The sequence below is a fragment of the Aulonocara sp. 'chitande type north' Nkhata Bay genome, linkage group LG22 (genome assembly GCF_057382095.1).
Source record: "Aulonocara sp. 'chitande type north' Nkhata Bay isolate Kocher_YH1m ecotype deep benthic linkage group LG22, A_spYH_male_GT1.1, whole genome shotgun sequence".
NCBI classification, from domain to species: Eukaryota; Metazoa; Chordata; class Actinopteri; order Cichliformes; family Cichlidae; genus Aulonocara; species Aulonocara sp. 'chitande type north' Nkhata Bay.
In genome coordinates, this window is record NC_141364.1 from 18663903 (window position 1) to 18681638 (window position 17736).

Here is a 17736-nt window from a genome sequence, read left to right on the forward strand (position 1 = left end):
GTAATGGAATAACATGCTCTGTTGGAGTGATATCAGGTGACTGACTTGGCTATTGATAAATATCACATTTCTTTGTCTTGAGACTCTTGGGTTGCTTTCGCAGAAAGATTTGGATTGATGTGTACAAATAATTTAGCTGAGACCTGTGTGAGCTCCTTTACATGTCTCCTGGTAAAGTTTAGTCTATCTTTGTTTTTGAGTATAACCATTACCAAGGCATCTCTTAATTGCAGGCTTTCACACTGATCTGGCCACTTTCGCAAGTCTGTTCTTGACTTGTGTAGCAGCTGTGAAGTTGTTTTCCTTAAAACATGGAAATAATTGTGTGATCACCCACTTTAATTAACTTTCTGTGGTCTTTCAGGTGTTTTGCTGTTGTCGAGCTGGCCAGTGCATTCATTATTTTTTCAGACTAATGATGACACTTGCACCAAAATCACTTTGGACCTCATTCCAGTGAAAAGCAGCAAAACGCAACTTAAACACTTTGCATGAACAGATCTTTTACCTGTACTGCTTATCAATATGTGCCTAGTTACTTTAGAGCCTCTACAAATGGAGGACTATGCATCAAAATTGCTTTAAGTCCTAAAATTAATTTCTTTTTTTTTTTTTTCTTTTTTTTTAAATCCCTTGAATTAAAACTGAAACACTTAAAACACTGGCTGACATGAAATCCACTGTGGAAAAAAAATATTTTGTCCAAATATTTGTGTCTCTACGTAATTATGAACTTCACCTTGGAGGATTAAAAGAGGTCATCTTGCAAGAAAACACAGAAGAAACCTCAACTTAAAATAAATAAATTCAGGTGTTTTAGTTGTGAGGTTTCATGGAAAAAAAAAAGAAGCAGAAGGTTATAACAAACTGTCTAGTTTTATTTTCTCTTTCATAAATAACACTGAACAAGCATTGTACAGTGATAAATAACATTTATACACTGTGAAATTCTCTGTATTACAAAATACAGTATATGTGTAATGCACTTGATACAGATGGGGAAGTATTACATTTCATAGCACCACAAATGACCTCACGGCCCTTTAGGTTAATGATCCCTCACTCGGTATAACACCTGCATCCCAAACCCAGGTCTTATATGGGTGTCTATGAAACATACTTCCCTTAGGAATCAGTTGTTGCATAACTATATCTAAAGTTAAGTAGAGCCCACGTAGGAAGAACCAAAGCCTTTAAGTGTAAAACTAAATTTTTTGCACAATCTGAGTTCCCAGGTGAGACGCTTAAACGTAATGACGTGTCCCCACGGTGGCCAATCGAGCTTCATTTATATGTTTGATTTTTGCATTAAACATGACAAAAACAAAATTTAACACACAGACAAAAAAAACCCCAAACAAACCAAAAAAAAAAAAAAAAAAAAAACAACCCACTTCCGAGTAGAACAACTTCATTAATCATGCTACGTTTCAGGAGAGTCTCTGTTAGGGGACATCTAAGACTTTAAAACAAACCACATTTCCGTGCTTTTAAAACATGACTAAGTGTTAAGTGATTTTTTTTTTCACAAGCTATCAGTTGTAAGACATGTTCCCCTCTCTCCCTCTATACGTAAACGGTCAATTCAAGTAAGAAGCTGTAAAAGTGTTTCAATCTGACGATAAAGATGTTCGTGTGATCTGTGTGCAAGCAGTCAGTCATTTCAGGGACTCTCCCAATACCAAACAAGCTGTTCTGATCACAGATACCAGCGTGTCTCGTGACGTCTCTTTCAAATCATAGGCAACTCAGAGATGTCTGTCAAAGAGGCAGCGGGAGGTAAAAGGCAGGCTCAACACTGAAATACAAACCTGGGAAAGGTGATACTCTGGAATATAGATCAAATAACTTAAATGCAGCTTTTTGTTCACGTTATAACCCGACTAAGCGATTCCCCTCACTTGGCTAAAGAGCTTACTGGTACATACTGGTATGGGCTTTTTTGCTTTAAACTGTCAAAATTATTGCTAAATTCAAACCGGAAGGGGCCCTTTAAACCAACATTTAGTGTGAAAGTAACTCTACAGCTTGCCAGTCGACTGACAGCATGGAATGTGTTCGGGTGAAGACAGTTTCTGGCGTTAAGAAGAACAAAAAGGTACAAAAATTAAAATTAAAAACAAAACAAAAAGTTGCACCAGCATCACAAAGCAGGCTTTTTGTGAACAACTACAGGAACATTAAGATGTGTAATTTTTTTTAATCTTTTAAATAGGAGCCCTTAATATTCCTCTATCAGACTTGGTCTGAGGAGCAGCATCACAATAAATGTAAAAAATAAAAAGTAGTATCACATTCATCCCTTGGTGTCAGTGTTGTGTTTGATTGTCAGCTTCTATGACACATCCAGTTTTCCTTTTGACCAACCAAACCCATTTGTAGTTCATCTGTATGAAAATAATGTTTGTCTGTAGTGGACTGTGCAAACAAACCTACAGCATGAGAAGTTACCAGGTCATGTCCATCACCACCAACAAGTAAAAAGTCTTAAGTTGCACTCAGCCTCACCTCAGGCGAGGCCGGGGTCATAACGTCTCATAAGCTTCCTCAATTCACGGCACATTAAAAAAATAAAAGCTTCTTTATCTCATCGAGCTCACATCTCTGTAATCTAAGTAAGATAAACCCCAAATAACACACAGACTTGGGTTTGTGTTATGTCATATGCATGACAGCATTTCTTATTAGTTTGGTTTCAGCACTGAAATGTGACATTCTTGCAGTTTCGTTCTTAGATGTATTGCACTGATTTATCAAATCAACCATTTTAAAGAAAAGAGAAAAAAAAAAACTATAATTTCTCCAGAAAAAGAAAAATCTCACAGCAAAAACAAAAACAAAAGTAAAACGAACATTAACGAAAAATCAAAATGGATCACCAACGATGCGGGAATCGCTCGCAGGGTGTGCGGCTCTGAGTTAAACATATTGGATTATAAAGTTCCCGGCTCTCCTCTCAAACCTGCAGGAGGTGCTCAAACTGAAAGCCTACGCGCACTGGGAGTGTTCCCGCCTTCTCCATAGTCCAAAAATAAGACACTTAAAAAAAGGGAACCATAATTAAAATGCCAAATAATTCAAAAATATTAATAATGCCCTTTATTACTCATACTGCAAATAAGCAAAATCAATCACCTGAAATAAAATAGAAACAGGTATACTTAAAGGTGCATAGGCTGGTGTTCTTTTGACACTGAAATCAAAAGTAAAATCGGTTCCTTTGAAAGGACCTGCACATTCAGAAAAAAAAGCAGGCATTTCATTTCCTGCCATGTACTTTAAAACTCGCTCACTGTGCTACCCGCCATATTTTTGCCCACCCACATGGCAAAAGTGAAACAGTCACGTTAGATCATGTAGAAAACAAACTTTGCATTTTAACCCAAACTATTATTTTGTTAGTGCTTTTGGTGCCAAACCGCAGTAAAAGAAAGCAAACATCTTAAGTGTAAAGGTAATAAAACAGAGCCTGAAAGCTCTGCTCCTGCCCAGCATTCAAACTACAGTCTCAATAAGTGTATGATTAACTCATGCCACTGCCACCATCTCCCGCCTCCCAGTGTGGACTTTGTAAGTTGAAGTTCTACATGAGCACAAAAAAAAGGATTAAATATCGTGACTATTTCGCAGGTTGCCATGAGATCGTCACATTTCCGCAGACATCTCATGTAACAAATGTGAAAAAGTACCATTAACAGAAAACAAATAAACTACCATTATGACGTACCACGTTCATCAGCACCATTATCAGGCGCGTGGTCCCGCACTTCCACACCGACTACAGGCGTACACTGATGCCGGGACGATCGCTGCAGTACGCCGCCGGCGTGTTTGGGACACCAGCTGAACTGTGCTGGTTCCCTCAAGGATACGTGCGTTACAATTGAGTGACCAGGTCGTGGCTGCTACAGCCACGTGCGGCGATTCGAGATCACACGATGTTGATGCAGTTTCCGCTTCCAGCTGTCACCCTCTTGCTGCAGTAGGTGAAGCTGCTGTGATTGGTGGAGGAGCCGTTCATGTGCGACGACTTCAGCTCCATCTGGCAGGCGGCGATGGCTGCGTTGAGCTCTACCTGAGCCCGATGCACGACGTAGAACATCAGGCCGATGCTGATGATGATCTGTAGAGCGGAGCAGAGCAAGAAGCTTTGTGTTAACTAACGATTGTGGTAATGAGCGTTCTGTTTGTGTAATGATGACGATAATAAAGTAAAGCACTACATTTACAGGCACATCGTTTTGTCTCCTAAAAGCAAAAAGGGATGAAGGCAAATTTTAGCTACATTCTAACATTTAGAAATGAAAACTGTAACAATTAAGTTAGTAGTTATAAACCAGAACAAATATCGATGGAACTTTAGTTCAAAAACTAAAGACATTGCTGCGTTCTTCTGTATTTAAAGACATTTCACCTTCTAGACAACTCACATACCTATGAAAACTAAATCTCGAAGCCAGCTGGAGTTTGGCATTTAGTCACTTTGGAGTATGAGTTTTTCAGAACAAGCCCAAACAAATAATATGACTTCAGAAGCAAAAACTCAGTAGCCTCTGAAACACTGCGTTAATTATACTGAAGGACAACCACCAATATGTTTATTATATAAATCACACGTAATTAGTTATTTAAAGGTTGGTTTTAACTCCAATTCATTCATTTTCTCCAGTTCACTTTAAGGTAGCAGGGAAGAGGAGCCTATCTGTACTGCTATTGAGCGAGAGCCATCTATCACAGGGCAAATCCAGAAAATCCGACTGTCCATTCCTCATGCTGGTGTCAGGGAAGCTGGGCTACATCGGCACCTCCCATAGTTTCCCATCATGACTGGCTTCCATGTGAATATGGCCAGCTGTCAATGAGATAACATGAAACACTAATACCTTGTTCTACTCACCAGACACTGGACTCCTGACCTTTATTAACTCTCCCTGAGCACCTGTGAGAATTACATAAAACTAAACAGGTGTTGGTGATGCTGTAAAACTGAAATGAACTTGAGGTGAGCTGAGCTGACTTTTCTGGCACAAACAAGAGCAATGCCTGGAATAATACTTCACAGAAAAGTAATAGAAAGTTCTTCTTAGAAGCAAGGACGAGATCTGTCACCTGTTGCTTGTGTGTGTAGGTCATATTTATTTTCTCTGTTACTATTGTAACTCTAAAGAAAAGTGTTCAACCTGCATTTCGCATGGTCAGACTGGCGTACACGCAGGCTTGGTCGGTGGAGAGCACATTCTTCTTGTTGTGGGTTTGATGTTTTAGTAGATTACGTGGTTTTGTTGTGTTTTCTGACTCACAAAAACCTACAACAAGGAGTGCTCCAAAGCAAAGACCTGCCTAAAAGGGCTGAATAACATCCAAGCAGGGCATCTGGTGGAGATACAGAAGAGATAAAAGTCAGGAAATACCAAAGCTACCCCTTAATCTATTTAAAGCGCCTAATATAAGTGAACAGGATGTAGTTAAAGTGTATTTTGTACTTTAAAAATACTCTATCCTAAATAAAAATCTTAAATGAGATGTTTTAAAAGGAAATGTGATCCAATGTGGATAACATCCTTCATAAGGGAACTTTTTTTGCACCTGATACTGAACGTTCTATTAAATTAAAATGAAATTAAAAATCTTCAGGTCTCAGGAGGTTTAAAAATAAATAAATAAATAAAAAAATCCATCCATAGTTGTCCATTTGGGACAAATTCACCAGAGAGAAACTTTTGAGTGGGAAACTGGTTCATTGCTCATTGACCACATTGCTCGTCAGTTCGCTGTTGAACATTGATGTTTTTTTCTTGGCATAAAGTGTCTCATCGCCTGAGAGAATTTGGACTGAAAGCTCATTGACAGATCATTAACAGAAAGGCTAAACTGAAACCTGCTGAAGGACATATAGTGCATGAATAGAGGAAGATGTCAGTGAAGATTGGAAAGAAGGTCATAGTCTAAAAAATGTTTTCTATAGCAGGAATTCCTTCCTTACTGTAAAGCAAAAAGGTAAACAACCGCATCAGACATTCATTCATGTATCACTGTTTCCTTCTTTAAAAAAAACAAAACAAAAACAAACCAAACCACTGTTGAATTGCAAAACCGGTTTCATAAGTTCTGAGAATCTGATAACATTGAAATACAAACAGCTCAGTCCTTCGCAAACAAGAATCTCTAGAAAATCCCTGAAGGTAAATTAATGAAAATAACTAAAGTTAAACTGTGGAAGAGTGGAACAAGCTCAAACCAGAACAATGAGAGAAACCATTACCATCCCACAGACCTGCTGAAGTCATTTCAAGAAAAGAACATCTTACACTTCCTGTATGTAAGCTTGTTTTCGTCACAGTAGTTACCGTTCTCCATTTTAAAGCATTTTCCACAATACATTTACACACAATTTTTTTTTGATTTTATATCCACAGCTATTATTATTCCGTCAATAATCACCAATATTTAAGAATAAATATTCAGTATGGTCACAAATAGGGGTGTGCTGATAACGAGCTCCGCTGGGCTTTTGTTCTTTAAACGTCAGCACAACGTTGAGCAAAATGGGAAAGCAACATATCATTTCAAATCTCGGATATTTGAAAATTGTTACCTTCGTACTCAATATATTATCACCTTCAGCTCACCTGCAGGCTGAAAACGAAGTAGCCGCTGACGCTTTGCTCAGCGATGACATCCTCCATAGTACGAAGTGTGGTGCCCAGGTAGGAGTTTAGAAGCTGTGTGGGCAACAGGCCCACAGAGGAGGCCACCAGGTAGTTTGGCAAGGACACATCTGTGATCTGTGAAAGGAGAGCAGTGATTAAAAAACCCAAAAAACAAAATAGGTTTCAAACATTAATAAAATAACAGTAAAACACACGAGAAAAAGATCAGATTTAATCATATTTAAACATCTATAACTAAAAGACTCTTTCAGTTTTTCGTCTTCCAGTTATTTCAACAATGTTGAACTCTGTCAGTCTGTGAAAGTCAAACTTGTCTGACTTGTCTGATTTTGTTGTGCCCTGAACTTTGTGTAGTTTCCAAAACCTGTTGAAACGTTGTAAAGCTTTTAAAGAATTTAAAAAAAGAAGCTACATGACAAGGTGGCATTGTCCTTTCCTAAAAAAAGAACATATGAACAACTCCAGTAATTGAATAACTTGTTTTACGACTTTTACAATTTGAAAAAAAAAAGAAAGAAAAAAGTACTGATTTTTTTTATTGTTTATTTACACGCTTTTATATATGTACACCGAATAAATTCTTATGAGGATTGGCTTCCTCGCAGGATAAATAAATATGATACTAACCACAGTAAATTGGGTTAACTAAATAGTTTCTAACAAATTTGAGTGCTGAACCTGCACCCATCATGCAAAAACAGCTCGTGGCGTTTGGCACCAGGAGAGCAGTCTGGTCCCCACGGGCTGCCTTCCACGAATCAGGCTTGTTCTAGCGCGTTCCAGAGATGCTCAATCAGACTGGGATCTGATAAAGCTGGAGGGTGAGTATGGTCTTTGAGCTACTCCTGGGCGGTTTCTGTGCATAGGCTGGGTGCTCTGCTACAGGAGACGGCTGCAGTTGGGTAGTGTCGCTGCCTTCGGGGTTTGTTCCGGTTAGTGGTATACGAGTAAATGTAACATCCGCATGAACGCCAGGACCAGAGTCTCTGCAGAGCACTGCCAGTGGTGTCAATGATGTGGCTTAGTGTTGTGCTCACAGGCTACATCACAACTGAGTCCCTTCACCTCAGTTACTAGAAAAACTACTCAAAGGCAGGATGCTGTCTTTAAAAAAAAAAAAAAAAAAAAAAAAAAGAAGAAGAAAGAAAGAAAGAAAAAATGTTGCTACAGACCCCTTCTTCTATTTTTTTTTTTTTTTTTAAATCTAAAAGCTGTTAAATAAATTTTGGTGCAAGTATCCTGAACTTTGATATGTCGGTATCTCCAAACAACCACCTTAATATAAATATACCGGTAAATATAAATAACTGCTGGCTCGCTGTCACCCTTGATCTCTTGATTAAGTGATGACATAAGCCTCTGTGCACCCGTGCTGGCTGTGGGAGGATGTGACCTTGGCACCGTGTGCTCAGTGACTACGCTGCAGCTGATAGCAGTGTGTCAGGGGTTTTGGTATGTTGCTGCAAGACTGTCTGTGCCAAAATGTTATCAGGGCTTGAAAACATTTGCGCTCGATGCGGCCAAAGTGTCTCTTTGCTGGGATAAAATCCTCTCCCGTTATCACACTAGACACTGATAAGAACTTAGGTTACACTTCACAAAACACTGACATTATCGAATCGTGGTTAATCAAGCTAACATTGTAGTCCATGCTGTTTTTTCGCCAGGCACTTTTCCCTCTGCACGGTCATGTGACAGGCTTTTTCTCCTCGCAAGATTAGCCTTGATGTGTCCACGCCACGTGCCAACACAATCAAAACGCCTTCAGCTGATTTCTGAGACATCTGTGAGAGCTATAGAAGAAAATGAATGCAGTCTCTGAAGAACAGGGCCTCTGAAGTCCCACCCAGGCATCGGGCACACACAGCTGTCTTGTATGCGACCAGGGAAGGGCCAGTCTGTGGTATTTTTAAGACTGTGCAGAGAATTCCCACTGAACCTCCTACTTGCTTCTGCAAGCCTGTATCACGATAATCTGCAAATTCAAGTGAAAAAAAAATATCGCCCCGTCTTATGACTGGCCTGATTTATTTAGAGCAGCAGCAATGCAGGCCTGACTTTGTGCTTGTAAACAAAACACTAGGTGCTTTGACTACGCAGTAAAATTAGGATTGCAACTGTGATGCCGTTTCTCTTTTTTATTCATACTAATGGAGTGTGAAGAACACTTAAAACATGCCTGCTTGTACCGAAGGTCCATAAATCACACACAAAGACTTCCCAGATTGCTTCATCAGCTCATTATGACGAGTGTTGGAGCCAGGATAGCGAGCAGGTATAAAAGTGCAATAAAATAGATGTGCGGAGATGAAAGCACGCACCTGAAGCTCAACGGATTCACAAGCATTTTTCCTGAGCTGTCCTATTGTTTTGCTAACTGCTGCAGTCTCTGTGTCGTTTTAGGTTACCCGTGATAATGTAGCACCACCAACTTCAGCAGAAAGAAGTGAGGGGCACAGTGAAATGTAGCCTCACCGCAGAAAGTGCTTACCAAGGGCAGGGCAGACAAGACATAACTCTACTGTGAGCCGTTACGGGCCTATGCTTAGAATTGGCTCGTTTCTCTTTTTATTGTGGAGAATAAGATCGTACAGATACAACAGCAGCTCGGCTTTACAATGAACCTCCAGATGAGATTAAGTATCCAGCAAGAGCCTGAGTTGGGGTTGAAAGTGAAAATGTTGCAGGGAAAACAGGTGGTGAGACTGAAAAGCTCCACTCTGACAGTCATTTCTCCAACAGAAACCAAAGAATTTCACATGGAAGCGACTGCGACACGCATCGCTGGGTGATGTGATGAATATATCAGTTCTCCATCCTGGTCATTTAACAGCAAATGCTATCACTTCTCCACCACCTTCTTTACGGTACTTAGAAGGAAACAGCCACCTCACTGTGTTAATCAGGTCTCTTCTTATTAAAACATCATGCTTTTCTTAATAAACCAAATACATATATATCAGACACTACTACCAAATAGACTACTCAGAGATGCTGAAGTCTGTGTCTGGAAGGTGCATGTCAGTCTACAGCATAGGCAATGCAGTCCTGTAAATCAAGCATTAGCATCTGAGGACAAAGGCCAATTTTCTCCTCAGATGCAGCCAGCAGATATCTGAGGCTTCCTGCTCCATCTGTTCGATTACAACCTTATTTTGATTCTTATACCGGATGCCCCTCCTGACACGGAGATTTGTCTCTCCCCCTTATCTCAAACCAGCAGTATTTTGCATGTTAGGCAAATGCATTAACAAATGCAGGTAAATTCAAAAGCACCAATCCATTGCAGGCGATAGTTTATTGCAAAAATAAAATCATTCTTTTGCCTCCTGTCCTTGTCAGGTACCGGTAACCATGCTTGTGACTGATGAGTACAAATTCAGATCCCAAAGTTGGCCCGGGCCTCCACATTCTGCATATGTATATGTAGATACCCGTTTAGAAAGATTAGGAGTCCACTAACTCCAGTACACTGTGGTTGGTAAATTCTTTGCTATGCTAAGTGTGTCTGCTTGCCACTTGGTGCCAAGCAGCTAGCATACAGTGTGCTTTAACAGCACTTTTCATAAAACAGCTGCATGGCGCTATGTGAGTAGTCAGAACAAGTTGCATACGAGACAGGTGCAGATCCAGGAGGAAACCGCTGATAAAAGTGTGGAAATAATGATTAATGGACTACTTTCAATGCGGTCTTTGTGATTTCTTTCAAGTTATCATTTGACACCATATTATTCATTATCGAAGAAAGACGCAGATGATAGACATAATGATATCTCAATAAAACAGGTGAGAGTTTTTCCAAGCTTTTCGGAGCAACATCCACCAAGAACTCAACAAGCTGCTTGTAAATCTAAAATATGTCAAAAGAAACAAAAAAAATCCTTAAAAAGCCTGACAATGAGTCAAGCACAGACACATTTTCCAAAGACAAACAGCTGTCATAAGCTGGAACAAACCAGCAGAAAAGTAACAAATGCAAACTGGCATCCAAAAAAATATGACCTACATCTGTAGCATTTGTTGTTTAGCCATTTTAGAATTGCAGCCTTTTTTTGTTTGCTTTGACCATGTATGTAATAACCCAGAGCAAGCTGAAGATCACCATCGTACATGACTGTCAGTGAGCTCACCTTGTACTTTGACTCTCATGAGCTGACTGAGGGTACTAACAGCGCCAGTCACAGAGTCAGCAGCTGAGCAACAGAGTGTTAAAATCTGTCCCTTTGACTTTGACACCTCATTTTCACTTCTGCAACGTGGAGCAGCAAGTTCAATGTTGCAACTATTGTCATAGCGTCTCCAGTTATCCTCCCATGAAGCACAGACAAGTCCCAACTAGGGCTGCCACAAACGATTATTTTGATAGTCGACTAGTTACCGATTATTTTTGCGATTAGTCGACTAATCAGATCATCATCCATTGGACGTACAGCGTACAGCTTATTGCACCAGCAGCATCTGGTCTTATATAACTATCATTAGCTTACAGCTTGAAGTGTTTGTGCTAACTAAAAATAAAGACAAGATGGTAGTTTATTAATTTTTAATGAAATTTGCAGATTGTTTCGGTGAAGTTTAATAAACTCCTTGCTTTCTAAAATATAACAGGACACCGGAGTATATTCTCCAGCGTCTCACACTTCTGATAATCAGCTGTCTGCTTGACAGTTTTAGCTGTGCAAAAACTATAACTTTAATCTCAGCCAAACCGATTTACTCAGGAACAAATAAAATACTAAAGAAAGTCAAACAATAACATTTTTAAGTTATCTAAGTGACTTATATATATGTTTAACCTGACTAGCAAAAGACGGCGGTGGGTTTGAAAACGATTTGCCGGGAGTCCGGTGTTCTCACGGCTCTAGTTAGCCTTGCCCCCGCCTAGCTAACGAGCTAGTGGGTAACAGACGTCTCCGAAAACGTCGGAGCGCTTTTGAAAATATGTGGTGTCTTGATAAACTGAGCAGATATTTGAGGTTTACACAGCTACATTCTCGCCTGAAAATATGTTAAACGTTTATTTTGTGACCCAGAAAGAATAATAAGAGTAAAGTTAAAACTAACTAGCTGCCGCCATTGTTGACAACTGCGCTGGGCTGCGCTATGAATTCTGGGACACAGCTTCTTCTTCTTCGGGGTTTAACGGCAGCTGGCATCCTTGTACATGCAGTGCTGCCATCTTCTGTTTCAGTCCGTTATTACACTCTTAAATCCTACTACTCATTCCTGCGTCCTTTGTGATCTTACAAAGCTTCAAACGATGCGTCGACTATTAAATTAGTCGTCGACGATTTTAATAGTCGACATAATCGTGACTAGTCGACTAATCGTGGCAGCCCTAGTCCCAACTATGAAGTATACAGCAAGGGGGAAAAAATGAAGCTACTGAAGTCAGTCAGGCAAAAGAAAGCCATCTGCTAGGCTTAAGCTATGTCATACTCAAAGTCCATGATCAGGTAAACTGCTGACTTAGTGTAGAAATAAAGACTAATAATGCCCATATTCAGAATTACAGATTCTCATACTTGATGACACTGTATGTCTGGGAATTATCACCAACACAGTCTGAAAAACCTTCATTTTAAAACACATTGTGAGCATATTTTAAACGAACATCCTAACAACTAAAAAAAACCAAAACAGGCTCGCATTTGGTGCCATTATCAAAGGAATCACTGTCCAAACAGATCACCACAGACTCTAAACCCTTATCTACGTCAGCTCCCTGCCTAACCTTGATATCCATACATCTGACTTTGAGATGCTTCTCAAATAGCAGCCTATCAGTCAGCGTACAACAGCAGCACAAATGCTTATTGCGTCCCGTGATTCTTGTACCCACAAGGCTTCTCATTATTAACATGCTCTCATCTCACCATTATCAAATTACCGTCTGAAGTTGTAAGGGTCATTTTGAACAGTAACTGTAGATATGTTAATGCAATATTGATATGTTAAACCAAAGTCTAGTGTTCATGTAATGCAGTGCAATAAATAACTTCAACATGTTGCTCTCACACGCTACAGGGTAGATTAAGATTTCATACCCCTTTACAGGACTTCTCTCTATGTTCAGTAATAAACATCACACTGGGGACACATTTAGATAGTTATTCAGATCAACCAGTATAGCGGTCGAACACCTCAATATTTGCATGAGGGTTATAAAGCAGATTTTTTAAGTCAGTGTGGTGACATTAAACTGTGAGAAATCATAATCAACGCAAAGCACTCAACTCTATAAAGTTGACAAATGTCTAACCAAATCAGTCACCCCGGAAAACCCCACTGGTTTAGCACCATACAACCTCTGTCCTTGTGAAACACACTTACATCATCAGATTTTTCCCCTCCTTGGGCCTGTGCATCAACTCCTTCTTGCTGTAAGCGATTAATGTCTTTCAAGCCCAACAATTTGCATTCAATTTTGCATGTTTGTGCTTCTGCGTTTTCCAGTATTTAAGGGGGATTTCTCATCAGACAATACTTTTAGCATGTTTACCGTTAATCAAGCTCTTTGAGCATGTTAGATGCAGTGGATTAAATGTAGTTTTTGTTTTGAGATATAAATATATATATTTTTTGTGTGTGGAAAGGATGTCCTGGCTAAATTTTATTATAACTAGCAGTAGGGCTGGGCCATATTATACCGTTCACGGTAATACCGGTATAATGTTAGGCTACGATAGGAAAATGAAATATCGCGATAGAATATGAGTAAAACGCGCATGCGCAGTGCCTTTGTTTTCATACGCACATGGCCGATTGTTGAGTGAAACAGATGAACCAGAATTGGTTTGTAAAAATGGTGCAACTTCAGTGATGTGGAACTGGTTTGGTGTTTGTCCGTCAGATACACGACAAAGCACATTTTTTTTGCAGAACATGCAAGCGGCCGTCGGACTAAGATGCCCTTAAATCTGGGAGTAATCTGGGTCCTAAACTCCGTATGCTTCAGGTCAAACGAACACTGCAGCATCACTAAGAGTTAAAAACTGTCTAAATTCTTTCATCTTTAATAACACGATCAGCATTGCTGCTTTACCAGGTGTAACTATGAAGTTTAACTTCCAGGCATCCATGAAAACAAAATGTATTACATTTAACGGAGTTAGAAGCTAGCAGGAAGCTAGCGGAAGTTAGCTCGCTAGTTTCGCTAGTTACCTAAGCATGATATTGCATGTTCTGACTGAGAGATTTCTGAAAAAAATCAAACGTACAGCTCTGCTATCACTTCCAACATAAATGAAGACAGGAAACTAAACAGCAGTGACGTTTGTAGGGTTACTGAAGTTGGGCTAGCTGGTATATAATTATGTGCTACGTGATCGCTAGCGACACAGCTATGTTAGCATAACATAAACAGTGAAGCTGGAGGACGAACACTAACACTTTCCCACTTATAAAAGTTAACGTTAAGGTTCCTCATGGTTAGAGACAAATGCAATCGCATGGCAGGATGCTGTAAAAGGACCAATCTTCAGTCAGGAGAACAACTGAGATAATCCATCCACAATACGAGGTTAGTCATTAATATACTGCAACAACATGGGAATAGAGCAGCTGCCAGAGAATTCAACATTAATGAATCAATGGTACAGAAGTGGAGGAAGCAAGAAGAATGAGTTTAATAAAGTTTGATTTATCTGACTGCTTTGTTTCGCTTAATGTGCCTTATAATCCCGTGCACCTTACGGTCCGAAAAATACGTACTGCACACTGCAGTTTAATGTTGCAAAGCACCTCTTTTTAACTTCAGTGGATATTATACATGGTTATGCTCAGGATATGTCAGCCCATTTCTACTGGAAATGCCTTTTGGTTAAACTTTCAGCAAGGAATTTGCATTTGCACTGTTACATTTTTATAAAGCTTTAATGTACATAAAAACCAGCTTCTTGTTTAAGTGAAAATAAATGATAGGTTGTCTTTTTGCGCTAGTAATGTTGTGGAGTTGTATTTTGTCTCGCATCAATTATATCGTCAGTTATATCGTTATCGCAAATTTTCAAATATATATCGTGATAAATATTTTTGGCCATATCACCCTGCTCTAACTAGCAGGAATAAATCCTCTCAGTGGCAATTTTACGAGTATTATAAATTACATTACTGCCTACACAAGGAGTGTGATCCTTAACCTCCTAAGACCCGAACTCTTCCACGGCACGCATTTTTGATTTCTCTTTGATATTTGGGCATATTGGGGCTGATGAATGTAAAAATCAAAGAATTACCTTTTTTTTTAATCTGATTTTTGTTTCTAAGAAAAATGAGAGCCACATATGAGGATATTCATTTAAAATTTTGATAGAACAGGAGCAGTAAAATGTCCTCGTAAGTGGACATCAGGCCCTTGTAGAGCAAAATTGAGTATTTTGGTCTAAACAACCCAAAATGTGATGTCCACATATGTGGACTACAGGTCCTAGGAGGTTAAATGTATCTAGAAAGACAACTGTGGATATACTGGGTAAGTGAACCTATGTTTTTTGCATGGCTTCAACTTGTAATACCTTGTTTTATTTATTTATTTATTTTAAATAGTCCTATTGTTTTCATATCAAGTGACCCATCCTGATATTCTATAAAACAGAGGATGATCACTTAAGCCTTTTACCTTTTTGGATGTATCAATGAGTTGAGTGAGGAAGATAATGAAGGGGTATAAACTATTCATGCAATGTATGAAGGTCTCAGGCCTCGGTTAAATGTAGGAGAGCAGTTGAAAGCAATATCACAACACTGACCTGACATGAGTCATCTCAAAAAAACAAAAAAGGTGGCACCTTAAACTAAATTGTGTTTATGTCACCAGATGTTCAAGAGGGAAAAAAAAACAAACAAAAACAAAAAATTGCTCCTAAATATAAAACCTGAAATATGGCTACTGACCACTGGGAGCCACATCCTAGGAGCACTCCGTTTATCTGCAGGAAGAATGAGTTTCCATTCTCTGTGGACCGGCTTCCTATTTTCATTTCCACATTTAGACTCCGGTCTGCCTTGAATATTGAAGTAACAGGCCAACTACTCTTTTCAGTGTCCTAAACTGAAATGAAACTGGCAGTTCCTGACTTGTATCTAGATAGTTCTGATTTCCCCTGAGATTCAGCTGGCCTAGAAATAAGAAAAATGCATCCCCTCTAAAACACACACAAAAAGACCACAGAATTAACTGTCAGGACTCTGTTTGATTTGTTCAGCGATCATCTGGCACAGTAATGAATTCTTCCCAGAGCCGAACAAGTGCTGTGACACATCTACTGCAATTTGTGAGTTTACACGATGACCTAAAAAAAACCTGGAAACATACTCACCGAGAAAACTGCATTTTGGAGTCCAAAAGGTATGGGGGTGAGTCTTGCTAAGGCCACAATTTTGAGTCCACTTCCTCCTTCCACCACGCGTATGACGGCACTGAGCTGTTCGTTGTTTCCAACTTTGTTCAGCACCCAGTCAGTCAACAGTCGTTTGCACACCACGTGTGCCACAAAGGTCCCTATTAGAACCCCCACCATAACTAGTCCCATGCCCAGCACAAAGCCGTAGAGGTAGCCAGCAGCCACGTTAAGAACAATATATCCCCATCCACATGGAAAGGACACGATAATCAAACCAACTATAAAGAGCATGGCTCCAACAAAGCTGTCCAAACTCTCCACCCAGAGCAGGAGGTCCTTGAGGTATTGGCGTACCAGAGCCACCGAGGAGAAGCACACAGCAGTGAGGATGCACGCCAGCAGGGCGCTTTTAAAACAGAAGGTGGTGATACAACACGGGTGTCTGAACTCTGCACCACCGGTGAAGGTCGTCCCCCCTGCGTCAACGCTGGCCTCGGGAACACCATCCGACTTCCCCAAGCCAGTCCCCCTCTCATCAAAAGCGTTGCATATTAGGATGTCGATTTTGTCACACTCGTCCGTGGAGGTCTTCTGCAGCCAGCGGTTCAGCTGGATCTGCGTCTTGCCCACTGCGTGCTTTACAAGCTTGGTGAAAAGCTGCACGGTCGTAGCCCCTGACATTGACATGTCGGTCCTCAAACAGCCTCTGGGGACCAGCAGTGGAGCTCAGATTGACCTGGAAGCAGCTGTTATGTTACAGGCTCCTAGAAAGCGTCTAAACACAGTCAAAGTCCATCTCAACAGAGACAAGTAATCACAAACTTCGCAGACGATGGCTTCAGCATAAGTAGTAGTCCATTGCTCTGGTGCTGTTACTGCACTGGCATAGTAAGGCATACAGGTAACCTTTTGCCATTACATTAACTGCCCAACTTAACCCGTGTTAGCGGTTTATCTCGGGTACACCAGCTGTGTAGCGTGCCAGCGCAGTGACTTGATGTTGTCAGTTTTGTAGTCGCTGTCTAAAGCACTCGCCATCTTCAGAGTTGTTATCACTTCGCTCAGGACAAGGTTGAGTCAGTGGCCGGAGGGACACGACAAAGATGGGTCTGCATGACAAGGGGAGAGCCTGTGCTATCCACATCAACTTTCAGGACTCCCCCAGCATTCACATCCAGTTTTAGCGATAACTCACCAGCACAAATCACTGCGTGGCTAACTTACTCTCCGCCGTTAGCTAACTAGCTCTCTGCGAGGATAAAGTCCAACAGTGCAATCTCGAGACTAAAACCACCGCCACCGGCCTTTCAGAGCCGCCTCTCCCGGACACCAGAGCGACAAACAGGACTCACAAGCCGGATGTGAAAGCCCAGTTTGCTCTTTGTCTCCAGGCTAGCTGCTGTTGCTGTTTCACTCGTCGTCCTCTCTCCTGAGTGGATGCTGTCGATGTCGAAGCTATTCATACAGACCACTGTTTGTGTCCCAGAATGCCAAGTAACCTCAGCCCACGTGACCCACCGTTTAACTGTTTCAACCAATCAGAAAGCTCTCGATGTCACCGCGAGATTTTTTTTTAAAATAAGTTGTTTTTGAGCGATTGCTTGAATGATTTTGTTTCTGTCAGCCAAGCTTAACGCGATCCCTGTAACGTTTCTTTTACTTCAATCATTCGGAGTCTCTCTGTGTTTTTAAGGCAAGATATACGTAACAGATATCACCGT

At 40.4% G+C, this 17736-nt stretch overlaps 1 protein-coding gene across 2 annotated transcripts; it reads right to left on the reverse strand.

Annotated features, from left to right (window-relative positions):
- Positions 1–841: 841 nt before the first annotated feature.
- Positions 842–17526, reverse strand: tmem64 (transmembrane protein 64). Of its 2 annotated transcripts, none has more exons than XM_086280388.1 (3): positions 15992–17524; positions 6630–6785; positions 842–4123 (listed from the first exon to the last, which is right to left on the reverse strand). In XM_086280388.1, the coding sequence occupies exons 1-3, from the start codon at positions 16700–16702 to the stop codon at positions 3932–3934; spliced, it is 1059 nt and encodes a 352-aa protein (XP_086136514.1). In that variant the 5' UTR covers positions 16703–17524; the 3' UTR covers positions 842–3931. The 2 variants fall into 2 exon arrangements, with proteins under 2 accessions (XP_086136514.1, XP_086136515.1); XM_086280389.1 differs by lacking the exon at positions 842–4123 and adding an exon at positions 4140–5373 and having other exon boundaries at positions 15992–17526.
- Positions 17527–17736: the final 210 nt, after the last annotated feature.

Excerpts from the sequence above, each read along its gene's own strand:
- tmem64 (XM_086280388.1), bottom strand. The coding sequence starts at position 16,702 with ATGTCAATGTCAGGGGCTACGACCGTGCAGCTTTTCACCAAGCTTGTA. Across the intron at positions 6,786-15,991 it reads TCCAAAATGCAGTTTTCTCG|ATCACAGATGTGTCCTTGCC; the intron begins GTGAGTATGTTT and ends CTCCTTTCACAG. Across the intron at positions 4,124-6,629 it reads ACTTCGTTTTCAGCCTGCAG|ATCATCATCAGCATCGGCCT; the intron begins GTGAGCTGAAGG and ends TCCGCTCTACAG.